The 13,828-nt window shown below is 37.2% G+C and overlaps 1 protein-coding gene across 9 annotated transcripts in view; it reads right to left on the bottom strand.

Moving 5' to 3' along the window:
- TIA1 (TIA1 cytotoxic granule associated RNA binding protein) overlaps positions 1–8,996 on the bottom strand; it is a 30,331-nt gene extending 21,335 nt beyond the window's left edge. For 5 of the 9 annotated variants that reach the window (XR_013994694.1, XM_081069742.1, XM_081069741.1 and 2 more), the window contains exons 1-2: positions 8,710–8,969; positions 918–1,014 (exon numbers count right to left, since the gene is read on the bottom strand). Coding sequence is in view for 8 of the 9 variants with exons in the window: in XM_081069742.1 (XP_080925868.1) it covers positions 918–1,014; positions 8,710–8,735 (123 nt within the window). In the remaining variant the exon portion in view is untranslated. Of the gene's footprint in view, positions 1–911; positions 1,015–8,709 lie in introns of all 9 variants that reach the window. The other 4 variants (XM_081069745.1, XM_081069738.1, XM_081069743.1 and 1 more) reach the window with 4 other exon arrangements.
- Positions 8,997–13,828: the final 4,832 nt, after the last annotated feature.

Raw genomic sequence — 13,828 nt, 5'->3', positions numbered from 1 at the left:
AGGCCTTTTTTCCAAGTCAAGTTGTTGTCCTTTCAGTCTTAGTTGTGGAGGGCGCAGCTCAGCTCCAGGTCCAGTTGCCGTTGCTAGTTGTTGCTAGTTGCAGGGGGCGCAGCCCACCATCCCTTGTGAAAGTTGAACTGGCAACCTTGTGGTTGAGAGGACGTGCTCCAACCGAGCCATCCGGGAGGCAACTCAGCTCAAGGTGCCATGTTCAATCTTAGTTGCAGGGGGTGCTGCCCACCATCCCTTGCGGGACTTGAGGAATTGAACTGGAAACCTTGTGATTGAGAGCCCACTGGCCCATGTGGGAATCGAACCGGCAGCCTTCGTAGTTAGGAGCATGGAGCTCTAACTGCCTGAGCCACGGGGCTAGCCATCTATTATTATTATTATTTTTTTTTTAACTTTTATTTATTTGTTTTTTTTCCAGGACCAAGTCAAGTAGTTGTTTCAATCTAGTTGTGGAGGGTGCAGCTCACAGTGGCCCAAGTGGGGATCGAATCGGCAACCTTGTTGTTACGAGCACCAACTGACCAACTGTTTCGAGCACTAACCAACTGAGCTAACCAGCTGTCCCCTAAATGTCTATTTTTTTTAACCCAATCTAATTGTAATAATTGAACTACTAGATTAGCCAATTAACTGATACCACATATAAAATAAATAATTCTGATGCCTCAATGCACCTTAAAACAAGAGCCTATATATAGTTATGTGCTCTAGAAATGATTCACTGTATTCACGTCTTCCTTTATTTAGTAAAACAAATTAAACTCAGTGGCCAAAACGGATTTGCTACAAATTCACTAAAATCCCTATGAATTCAGATGGTATAAACTAACTTGAGAGTTCCTGGAAGTAATGGGTTTGAATAATACATATTAAATAGAAAGTTAACTTAAGTAAAATACCCTTACATCCATAATCATTTTGCAGTTTTTACAAGGTCCAATCTGGCTAAAGAGCTGGAGAATTAGAGCTTCTGTCACATCTCTGGAAAGGTTACCAACATATCTGAAACACAAAGAAAAACAATTTACCATTTTAAAGGAGCTTTTTTTTGCATACGTTTCTAAAGTTGCTTACTGAAAAACGAAGTTTGGGAACAGGTAGATCTTTGCCTTAAACTACACTATTTGGGAACAGCTTATAAAAGTTTGCCAAAACTTCAAAATCTCTTTCAAAACAGACGTAAGATATGTAACTTGCAAATTATTAAACACTGCTGGTAGAGGGAAAGTGTGTGTGTGTGTGTGTGTGTGTGTGTGTGTGTGTGTGTTTAGTCAAGGTGCTGCAAAATAAACTTGTTTATTTCTAAGTTCCTAGGCTTACCTTAGGAAGATATGCTTAAAAATGTCTCAAACAAATCATTAGATAGATATATTGAACATTTTATACAATCAATCCTGGGATGCTTTGCAATTATTTCTTCTTCTACAGTATTACTGAGAACATTAAAATTTTCTCAATTTTTAATTCATGATTCCCTTAACACTGTCCAATTAGGGTATACTTTGTTTTACACAGTAAGTATATTTTTGAAAAATCACGGGTAAATCAGTTACCAGGTATTGCACATGCTCACAAAGGGAGCTCACAAAGGGATGAAAACCTTTCATTGAATATCAATGATGAGAATGTGGAGAGGGAGTAGAAAAGATTACAGGAGCGACTTTAACAGATAATATGAATTGGTGACTAATAAACTTAATTAGTATAGTGTATTATAAAACCACATGATTGGGATCATCTTTATTTAAAGGGTTTATACATACATTTTCAAAGCAGGATTTTAAAACAAGATTATTTTTAGACATGTTAGAGGTTTATCACTTCTGCAATCAGAGAACATAGCCTCTCAACACCTATACTCGTAGTTCTCATTCTTCTGCCAAGAATCCTTCAAAAAAAACGAGAGGTATGCCCTCTTTCCCCCCAAAAGAAACATCTATACATGCCAGAAAGCATGGATTCAATTTCTTCCTTCCATTCATCCATACAACAAACATACATGGAATGATTACTATGAAGGCACTGGAATAGGTTAAAATGGCAAAGGGAGAAGTGCTGAGTCTTAAGGAACAACGAACAACATTTAAAGATCAGGTAGAATAATGACACTAAGAAAAGCAACAGCAACATCTATCCAATAGCAATTTTTCCAATATTGAAGGTTATTACACCAAGTCCTTATTCTGAAAACTGGCAATTAAAGGGAAATAATTAAGCATTTAATTATTATGCCTTTTGACTAGAAACTCCAGTATAGTATAATCTAATAGCTATTGTTGATGAGGGAAAAGCGCACCTTTGCAGAAAAATGCTAGTCAATAAATGTAGACAGACCGTATTAAATTCACTACATGTAAGCTCTCTGAGTATTATACTTGTGGGTGTGTGCCAAAGTTATCACACAGATCACTTAACAACTACAAAGGGAAAACCCTATCTTAAAAATGAGAGCTTTGGCTGTTTTACTAGTTTGACCCAGTGATCAAACTTTAAATCATATTTATAGGTGGACAATGACATACTGTGTGTACAATATGAATTACACAACATCACCTATGTAATAGTCGAATCAAAAAAATCTAACTTGAATCTAGTCAAGCTTAAATTTAGATAGAAGTTTACAGAATATTGGACACATAAAACAATTACACAAGACCAGATGTGCGATACTGTATAAGGCAACCTGTTTAATCTCTTCAAAATATTACTGTACTAAAAAAAAAAAGTGAAAAAAGGGAGGACTGTTCTTGATTAAAAGGGACTTAAAAGACACTAACAATCAAATACATTAAATAATAAATAATCCTTGACTGGATCCTGGATGGGGGGATAGCCTTTTCTTGCAGAACTCTAATTAATAAATGTAGAAAGAATGAGGGAAATCACCATTAAAATACCACAGTAATAACTGCTACTGGCAACATCCACCCGTGGATATTTTATAGTTGGTGAAATGTTAAGGAGAAATAGGATATGTATAGCGACTCAAAGTATCTCCTATAAAATTTTTATTAATTATTGGTTTTAACCAACACATTGATTGTTTTACCATATGTCCACAAATTCTCCCTGTATTAAGTGGAGCTTAATTTCTCTCTCCTTGAGTGTGGGTTAGTCTTAGTGACTCAATTCTAATTAATAGAGTACGCTGGGAAAAAAGTAGTCATTGCACAGTGGAGAAACAGTACCCTTCAAAAGTGCCATGGTCATGAAAGACATCTCCTCATATTAAAGAGGTATGACTAAATACAGTGGTATCTTGGGATAGATCTTGGAATAGAAAAAGGACATTAGTGGGAAAACTGGGGAAACTGGAATAAAGCTTGTAGTAATAGTATTGTACCAGGCTAAATTCTTAGTTTTGATAAGTATACCATGGTTATGTAAGATGTTGACACTAAGGGAAGCTGGGTGAAGGTTATGTGAGAACTCTGTACTATTTCTATAACTCTTCTGTGTCTATTCTCACCTGACTCGTGTACCTATAAGAAATTCTCAAGATTGCAATGTCTAAATGAAAAAAGTAGCTGTTCTGAAAATTTAGTTCTAACGTCTACATACTTTGCTAAAGCTAGACAACCTAGTGACACATGGACAGTATTTAGGGAACCTGAATTCCATCATTTACTCTTTGCAAAATTGTCTAGGATTTTCTGAGAAATATTTTCTGACTGATACTACCTAATTTGAAGACAGATAATTAAAAAAAGAAATAAGCCACTTAAAAAAGTACTATGGTTTGTGTTGCCTTTACATTTGTTTACTTGATGTAGCCTGTTGTACACTGAAAGCTCCAGGGGCCTCTTTTAATTAGCCACACACAGCTGTTTAGAGAAATGCTCTTCAGTGGATGTTATACAAACAACTTGCTCTCAGCCTCAGATGCCAGTACAGGTAACACACATAACATTTTCAGATCAGAAGAAATCAAAGGACAAAAAAATCTCTTCTTCCTTGTGCAAATAAAAATAACCTATTATACATCAGTCTTTTCTGTTTACCAACAAATGACTAAAACCTACCTCAAATTTTTAGAAACAACTTAATGTTATTACTTTCCAAATCTATTTGCTAAATAAACACTAATTTGAGATAGAAAGCCCAGATTTGAAATCTACAGACCCTTTTTATACTCAAGATACTTTCAATGGAAAAACAAGTTTGTAGAAGGCTTTATAATTACAAAGTTAATTCTCATTTATATATATACATATATCTTTTAGTTGTTTCATACTTTGTCACATATTATTCTGTTTCTGAAGCCAAAGGACTTCCCATTAGTATGGACTTGTGACCTATGTAGAGGATTATTTTTTTTTCTTTTTGGCTGCCAAACATCTTTCCTCCTATTTTTAGAGAAATCTGCATCATAAGGCAGAGCCTGACTCCTCTACAGAAGCTGAAAAGCCTAAATATGGTTTTGTAGTCTACCTTGCAGGCGATCTAGGTCAAGTCAATTAGATACCAGTTCTGAACACAGAAGACAAAATTAGGGCTAAAAGCAGCAGAGACTGAAGAGAATCCATTTTGGTGGCAAATAGCAACCGGAGACTCATGCCCAGTGAAAGTGGAAGCTTGTTGTATTTGGTCCTCAGTGGATGTGGTAGTAGTAGCCTTTCTGAGATCAACTGAGTCTTGATTAGGACTGTGTGTGGCTTGACAGTCTTCTCTTTGCTGAACATTTTCTAAGCCAGGTTCCACAGCCTTCCTGAAAATTCCGGGAGTGTCCAGTACCTTTTAAATAAATTCCTTTTATGGTTAAATTTTTTTTGCCGTTTGCATTTAAGGATAGCCTGACTGATACACAGAGCAGTTGCAAGTCAAGGTTCCCTATCATGATGTCTATTGGACTACTAAAAAAAAAAAGGTATTTTCTTACATTTTTATAGCTTTTATTTTTCAAAATGACTTTTTTGGGAAATAACACTAAACTATCCCTTTTTAGCTGTCCCATGGACTTCTTTTAACAGCATGGATTGAAGTATCCCATGTTATATCACCTCTGAGGTCATGTACCAATCTTGTGCAGAACAGAAAGTAAAGAGAGGAGTAGAAGACATTCAAGTGTTAAGGCAAACGGACATCAATGAACTAAAAAATGTCTTCCTTGTGCAACTGGATAAGTGAATATGAACTGTATATTAGTTAAAAATATTGTATCAATGTAGTCTCCTTAATATGAACACTGTATCATGGTAATGTAAGATAATGCTCTTGTTCTCAGGAAATAGATGGTAAAGCAGTTAGGCCTGAAGTGTCACGATGTCTATTCAAATGGTTCAGAAAACAAACAGAATGCACATAAATAAGGCAAATCTGACTAATTATTAGCAACTGGTAAATCCATGTGAAAGTTACCTAACTTTTCAATGTAATTTTTGTGTTACTTTTCTGTAGGTTTTTAATTTTTCAAAATAAAAAGCTACCTGAGAAGAGTCATGGAAAAAGCCACCAATATCACTAATGAAAACTTGACAGTTCTGCCAGGGATAGGATTTTATGTCAATTTAATACATATTTTTGAACTGACAACTAAGTTCAAGTAGTTGTAAAAATGGAATCCAAAACATTTAAAATATTCATTTATATTAGGACAACTCTAGAAAATTTAGCCTAAAGAAAAAACTTACAAAGCAGAATGCTGTAATGGCTTGTTTTGAGCCACAATCATTGTATAAAAAAATGCAGAATTTGATAAGGCCTTGGAAATTTGAATGAAAAATATGAATAAATGTTTTAATCTAATGATGAATTCAGTAAGAGATTTTTATTTTTATTCACACTATATATCTAACGTCAAGAACTCTGCCTGGAACACTGTAGGTGCTCTATAAATTATTCGTTAAAGAGATAACTATTCTCACAGCATTACTTTGATAGGAAATTATCCCATTTTGCCCGAGTTACTCTAGTTCAGGGGGAAAAGGTACATATCTTTTGCTAATTATGAAATTATGTAGAATAGTAAATGTGTACACACACTATATACCAACATCGTAACCTTACTATCAAAACTGTCTACTCTTCACAAAGGGTAGTCTGTTGCATGATAGCTGAAACCCTCGTTATTAGCTAGCAGCACCTTCACTTGGAGATCAGACCATATACATAAACCAGCCTGAACAAATCTGCCCGAAGACATCCGACACATTCATGTTCTCAAGATTGTTGTTTTCTACTTACATTTTGCGATAAACACATTTTAAATGATACTACACACTGTAAATAAACCTATTTATTGTTAACTTCATTCTCACATCCCATGTCCAATCCACTGGTAATTGCCATTGCTCTATTTTCAAAACACCTCCAGAATCAAACCACTTCTCACACTGTCTCTCCAAAGTACAGCTGACAAGAAATTGAATATTGGCAATCTCTAACGTAAGGCAATGCTGAAAACACTCATTGGTGGCCCATGAAGGCATTTTCTCTGAGCCATTTAGGTACACAGGCGATAACTGAGATTCAGACTATTTTTACTCGCAAGAAAAAGTAAAATCTTGATTCACTGCTTGGAACTGTCCCATTTTTTAAAACAAAGTTATTGATCACTTACCACAAACCAGACACTGTGTAAGAACATGTTAAAAGCCCCTAACTTTCAGGGTCATTTACACAAACATTTTATATTAAAAGTAAAAACACTACTGGGAAAACTTAGGGATTAGCAACTACCTACTCGATATTTAACCAAGATTGATCTGACTGGAAGAATGGGAGTTTTGGTTGAAGGAGGTGAAGGCAAAGGAGGAGATAAGACATGTTAGAGCTTGGACTACTTTGGGAGAAAGATTCTTGAATGGGGTATTCTCATGCAGGACACAAGACAAAATTAGTCGCAAGTGTAAGAGCTAAGAGCTGAGGACAGCAGAGTTGCAGGAAGATGAACAAAAAGGTGCATGACCTTAAGTGAATTCTTTAAGCTTAGCTTTTCTCCTCAGCTGCAAAATGGACCCATTTCCCAGAGTGCTGATGAGGATTAAACAAGCATGTAAAGCGCTTAACAGAACCTGGCAAATCATAAGCGCTCAGTAAGTATTTGTTGAACAAAACCTCCTTCATTATTTCTCCTGCGATGGTTGGCCTCCAGTTCTCATGCTAGTACTATGTAACCATCAACTTTTGTAGATTGGCCTGAGAAAGCTGACGTTGTCTGCATTATTTGACATTCCCAAATCAATGTACCAAAACAGGTTAAGTTCTCGGGTATGTGTCAGTGTCTGAAATTAAACATTTTGAAATAATGAAAGAATCTTCAATTTAAAGACATTATGAAAGATCAGCAGTGTTTAACCCAATATGCTGTGGGTTACCATACTTCTAGCGAAGAGACAAGGGGGAAAAAAGGTTCCCACAAACTTTACAAGGCCGTTTTTTTAGGGAGTATTCACCTCCAGATAGAATCTCCCAAAAAACAAAGGTCACGACGCACTGATTGCTGCTTTCTATTAAAAAGACATACTTATGGTAACTATTAGATAAACTAGCATCAAGTGTACTCATCTACAAGAAAACCAGTGTTGACTATTTCTCATATAGATTACAAACCGGAAACTTTTGGGATGGTTAAAAACTGAGTCCATTGTACGTCCTAAAAACTGCTAAGCTCTCCAGAGTTGCAGAAAGAAACCCGAAATTGTGTTCTTAACAGGTAGACTTCTCAAACTGCAAGTATTTTAAGAGTGAAAAGAAAAGGATATGTCAAGAACTCGTCCCGTTTTTTTTCTTCTTTTCCAGAAAAGCAACAAAGTCAGGATCACCCGATCCCACGATACTTTTAAAAACAAAGGAAGGATGCTGTGAGGGAAGCTACAGGACAAAGAAAATATCCCAAGCTGAGATCATTTAATACTAACTAAAAATTCTCCGAGGCGACTATGTTACCGTCTGTACCAACTGTTGCTTCATAAAAGCTGCCCGCTCCTTCGGCAACAAGTCAATCACCAAAGTAACAAGCGATCATAAAAATGCATCCTATCCACTTCCCTTCAGTTGATACATATGTACACCTCCGGGTGACATTTCCATTTTTCAAAAGCACTTACAAAATCCTTAGGGTGTCCGGTGTTAGGCTATTTGTGGTCGGGGGTCAGGGGCAGGGGTGTCCCAGAAGGAAAGCCAAAGAGAGGTTCAAGAAAAATATTTGGCGCTTTTCCAGTGGGCAACGGGCGAGAATCAAGTTGACCTCACTGAACAGGAGTACAAGCGGCCTTAAGAAAGAAATTCCTATTAACGACAAGAAAACGACAGGAAGAGTTTCAGGAGGAAATCAAAGTGAGTCGGGGGCAAAGATCCAAAGAGGTGAATCAAGACGGGGGAGGAGGGGCGGGAAAAAAAAAAGAGCAGGAAAGCAGGCGACAAAAAGAAGGTTCGCAGAGTTCTAAAAAAAAGAGGTTTGAATGAAAAAGTCTCCTCCGGGCATGGGACTGCAGAGGGGCCAGGGCGAGGCCAAAGGCCACGCTGTGGGGCAGCTAAGGTGCAGAGGTTACTTTAGAAGGTGGAGGCCCCTCTCCCCAATCTCGTCTCCTCACGGCGCGGGCGTCGGTCCCTAGGCACCCAGACGCACGCTAAGGACAGGAACTGTGCTATAACGGCGTCCGGGGAGTACAATACGCTGGGGAGCGGCGCAGGGCCGAGGCCTCCCTCCGGGACGCCCACCACACCGCCCCCCTCTCATCGTTGCCCCAGACTCACAGAGTCTTGGGCATCTCATCCTCCATGGCTGCTGCTGTCGCGGCGGCGCCTCTGGGTCCAGCTCCCTACCCTTTACTGCCTCCCAAATCGTCTGAGCGGCTATGGCTGCGGAATAATGGGGTTTCTCGGCTGACCGGAGGTTACTTCGCCTCCTTCTTCGGCGGCAACTACACTAACCCGCCCGGCCCAGCGCGAACAATGAAGCCCCAATACAAGATGGCGGCGAGCCGGGAGCCTAGGAGCATCCCGCGAAGTGACCCGATCGCGCAGGCGCAGAATACGCTTGCACTTTCAACCTCCGGGCCGCCCGGCTACACCTCAATTCATAGGTTCACTTGTTGCGCAGCCGCTCTTCCATCCGACGCTAGGGATGGCTTTGATTGCGCAGGCGTGGGGGATAAGTGTTTAAGGACTTGCTTTGTCTTTTAAAACTTTTGTCTAATCCTCTCCAGATTCATGTTTCGACATTGAAATATGAAATAGAAATCTTTATGGAAATTAAACATTCTAAATGTATCCTGAGGAAGAATAATTTATTACACTCTTTAAATTACTTCATGTTAAATGGGGCGGGAGTAAAAGCGTTTGCGCCGCCCGGGAATCGAACCCGGGTCGCAAGAATGGGAATCTTGCATGATACCACTACACCAGCGGCGCCCTTGGTATCTGGGGTTGCCGAAACATTTAGAATGCACTGCAAACAAACATTCGTTTTCATATAAGGATGCTTTGTTTATTCATTTAAAAATAAAAATTTGAGTCTATATAATCTGCAATTTTTCACTGATATGAGAAACTTTCTTTTCTTCATCCAAATTTAATTGAATGAATATTCCTACTTTTTCTGTACAGAAAACTCTCAAATTTTTTTACTTAAAAAGGTAAGAGCTTCAAGACAAATTTGTCTTGTTAACCGAATTTTTGAGAGCAAAAACAAACATTTCCAGATCTTTGCCGAATTTTCCCTTATATTTGCAATTTTTGGTATACTCAATGTACATTGAAAAATATTATTAAAATAGTTATTTAATGCAAATCAGTCACAAGAATCCTAAAACCCAATGAGTCAGAAGATACATAAATTTCAGTCCTCTTTGTGGGGTGCAGAATCTTTAGGGCTCTGAATTGTGGTTTACTGTACTCATTATGCATTTTGTATTGCATTTTATAAATTATGTGAAATATTTTTAAACATAGGAGAATTTACACGTTAAAAAAATGTCATGTCCTCTTGGAAGTAGTTTCTTTACAGTATGATACTTTTGGATTTCCATTTTTGGAGTTATCTTTAGGATCTGTGGCACATTCTTTGGATTTTATTTGAAGATATAAAATATTAGTCTTTTGAGGATGAATAAGACAAAGGTTAATAGTGGATAGTATTTTTTAACAGGATTTTGAGATATAATTTGCATAACTTACAATTCACCCATTTAAAGTGTACAGTTCAGTGGTTTTTAGTATATTCAAAGGGATGTACAACCATCACTATAATCAATTTTAAAACATTTTCATCACGCCAAAAAGAAAACTCTTACCAATTAGCACTCACTTCCCATTCCCCATACAATCCCATTCTCCAGCCCACTAATCTCCTGTCTCTATAGATTTGCCTTTTTTAGATGTTTCACATAAATGGAATCATGCAATTATGTATGTGGTCATTTGTTACTGGCTTCTTTCACTTAGCATTATGTTTTTATGGTTCACCCATGTAGTAGCATGTATCAATACTTTATTCCTTTTTTCAGCTGAATAAAATTACCTTGATGTATGTAGCACAAGTATATTTTAGGCTTTAAAAACTTTATTAAATATTATTTTTATTTGTTACATATTATGTTTATTAATAAAGTTTTATTTAAAACTTTATTAAAGTTACAACAGTAATACATGCTCACTGTGACAAGTGAAACAATACAGGTAAATAAGGAAAAGAAATAATTCCTTCATTCTCATTTTGAGGTAATTAATGTTAACAGATTAGTCTGTAAACTTTCACATGTTACTTTATATGCATACAGATGCATGTGTATATAAGTACTTGGATGTTTTGTTATTTTGGAAAATGTGGTTATGCCACGGATATTATTTTGCAAGTTTCTTTTCTACTTAAACTTACATCATAGACATTCTCCAGTTCAACTAATACAGATCTAATTATTTTTTTAATAGTTGCAAAATAGTCCATAGAATGAATATGCCACAGTTTATTCAGGGTACATTGAATAAATGATCATAAATGGTATTGATGGATATTCGGGTTACTCCTTTTTTTCTTTCCTGCTACAAACAATATTGTGTATATCCTTATAAGTGAGTCTTTTATTTCTGTAGAATAGATTCCCAAACATAGAATTTCTGAATTAAATAGTGTATCTATATATCTTAATAGATAATTGTTTTTAAAAGGTTGTAGTCATTCACATTCCCACAAACAATATTTGAAAGTGATTTCCTAAGATCTCTAACCACTTTTCCTCATTTTCCCCTGCGTTAAGGTGTTGAGTCTTATTAATTTTTGCCAATATAATAGATGAAAAATAGTATCTCCTTGTTTTAATTTGCATTTGTCTAAACTACTGGAAGTTGAGCATCTTTTTATGTGTATTTTTTGGACCATTGACACTTGCTTTCTCTTTTATGAATTGCCTATTCATATGCTTAGTCTGTATTTATATTGAGATGTTTACCTCTTCTTATCAATTTATAGAGCTTTTTGTATTTTGTGATATATCCCATGATCTAGTCTGTCATATTAATGGCAAATATTTTTCTCATGCATTCTTTTTGAACATTTTTTAAATTCTATCTTTAGCCATCTGAAAATGTTTGTTTTATGTAATCAAATATGTTTATCTTTTCTTATATTGCTTCTGAATTTCCTGTCTTGCCTAAGAGAATTAATATCATTTAGACTATTTAGAATAAGAAAGGAATGAGATATGAGGAATTAAGAAGCTATGAAAATGAATTTCTTCAAGGTGGTTTCAAAGAAAAAAAAAGACATGGAGCAGTGGCAGAATTATAGATTGAAATGTTGTCAAAGACAAAGCCAGACACTAAAGTTTTAATTTTAATCAATAATATACTATTACAATGGGGAAAAAGAGTCCAGCATGCACTGAACTCAACTTTGATTTGTACAGAGGTGACCAGGCATTTTAAAGGGAGAATGAAGGAATAGGGAGGCAGATGAGCAGGGGCCCAGTAAAGTCAAACAAGTGCAAGATTCCAAAAATTGAAAAGGGGCCATACTGCTGCTTATCAGTTTGACTCCTACATTCCCAGAGAAACTGGGATATAAGGGCTCTATCTTCAACTGTTGGCTGGAACAAACAGCCTTGGGAGTCTTGAGTTTTCTCAGACGGTCACTTTAAGGGGATCTAGGATCATCCCAAAATGTGGCTTTGAGCTGTTAGAAATTATGTTAGGGTTTTGTTCATGTCTTTATACTCCAGGTAGAGAAGAATAAGAGGAGCCCAACGAGAGTTTGGTCAAGAAAAGAATCTTAGGCTTTTGTTTCCTAGGGAGAGTGCTGCTTTGAACATGTTTGTTATATTACCTTATTATTATTCTTCATATATGTGGTAACATTTTCCCCTCATGATTACTTTTTTTAAATCTTGAGTTTCAGTGGCAGTATTATTTTAAAAGGGCAAGAATGCAAAATAAGACAGACTTGGATCTACTTCCCACTTTGCAAGTCTTTTACACTGTCTCTTCTCTAAGTATCCTTTTGGTAAACTTTCTCAAGGTTTTAGTAGCAGAAATGAAAGTTTCCAAATGTGATACTGGTGTCAAGGTCACTAATATGGTCAATTCTAATCAATTGACAAATATTTATTGAGGGCCTAGTAGGCTTAATGCACTGAGGCATTATGGGCATAATGTAATTTGGAAAAAGGAAAGTAAAAACACAGAGTTTAGTTCTTTATTTGTAATTTCTAGATGTAGTGGAAAAAGGGACTTAATCTTCATATTTTTATGCTCTTACGTAGACATGTTTATTTCTTGTATGACTTACATCTTGTTCCATTAACACCTCCAACTCTGGCTTTCTTACTCTGCCCCACTGGCCTCTTTATTGTTCCTCAAACATGCCAGGCGTTTGCCTTGCCTAGAAAGCTCTTTCCGCATATATTTGCCTGATCCACTCTCTCACTTCCTCAAAGCTCTTGCTCAAATGCCATCCTATCATATTTAAAATTGCAACCCATTCCCATTCCTCTTTTATCCTGCTGTCTATAGTACGTCATTTGCTTATTTATTCTAATTATCATCTGTCTCCCTTCACTACAATGTCAACTTCATTAGAGTATTTTGGTTTTGTGTGTATTTTGAAAACTCTTTAATTAGCAAATGCCCAGGTTTCGAATACACATGAAAACTTTTCTATGCAGATTCCCAATAGAGGATCAAATTATTGCTTCTGCAATGAAGATGGGATCCCAAATGGCCACACTCTGAAGAAATAAGGAAAACAAGGCAATGGAAAGACTTGCTTTAAACCGTACAGCGTGTTCCTGGGTACTCAGTCTTAGGTTACTTTTATAACCTTTACTCCTGACAGGAGCGACTGCTAGGCTCACAGTCCGTGCTGCAGTCTCTTCCTGTAAATCAAGGGGACTCTCAGACCCCCAGTATCTACCTGGCACTGACTGAGGCCTCTGCGGTTGCCGTGACACGAGTGAAAAACAGAGAATGCAAGATCTTAAATGCCTTTGAATATGCTCTTTACTCAAACATTAATCATCAACGCACCAAACAGTAAAGCATCAATCATCAATACACCACACAGTAAAGCACACAGAGTAATACAATAATTGGGTCAAATGGAATAACGAACCAGTTCCAAAGTCAACAGACTCCTCATGGAGCGAGGAAGGGTGGCTGGTCCAGGAGGTCGGTCGGGCAGAGGTTCGGTCCGAGAGGAGCAGAGCAGAGTGGAGGGTTCTGGGAGCAGAGTGACAGCGTGGTCACCTCAGTCGACACCAGCTCTCTGAGCGGCAAGAATCCTCAGTTCTTATGCAGTTCTGAGTGCCTTTCTGACCTCGCTTATCAGGGTAGCCAGCCGGGACCCTGACATCATCATGTCTTCCGTAGCAGATCTTCGGAG

This window comes from Rhinolophus hipposideros, assembly GCF_964194185.1.
Source record: "Rhinolophus hipposideros genome assembly, chromosome: 12".
In the NCBI taxonomy this organism is placed as follows: domain Eukaryota; kingdom Metazoa; phylum Chordata; class Mammalia; order Chiroptera; family Rhinolophidae; genus Rhinolophus; species Rhinolophus hipposideros.
The sequence above is the reverse complement of the archived record's forward strand: the minus strand, read 5'-3'. Positions and strand labels throughout refer to the sequence as shown.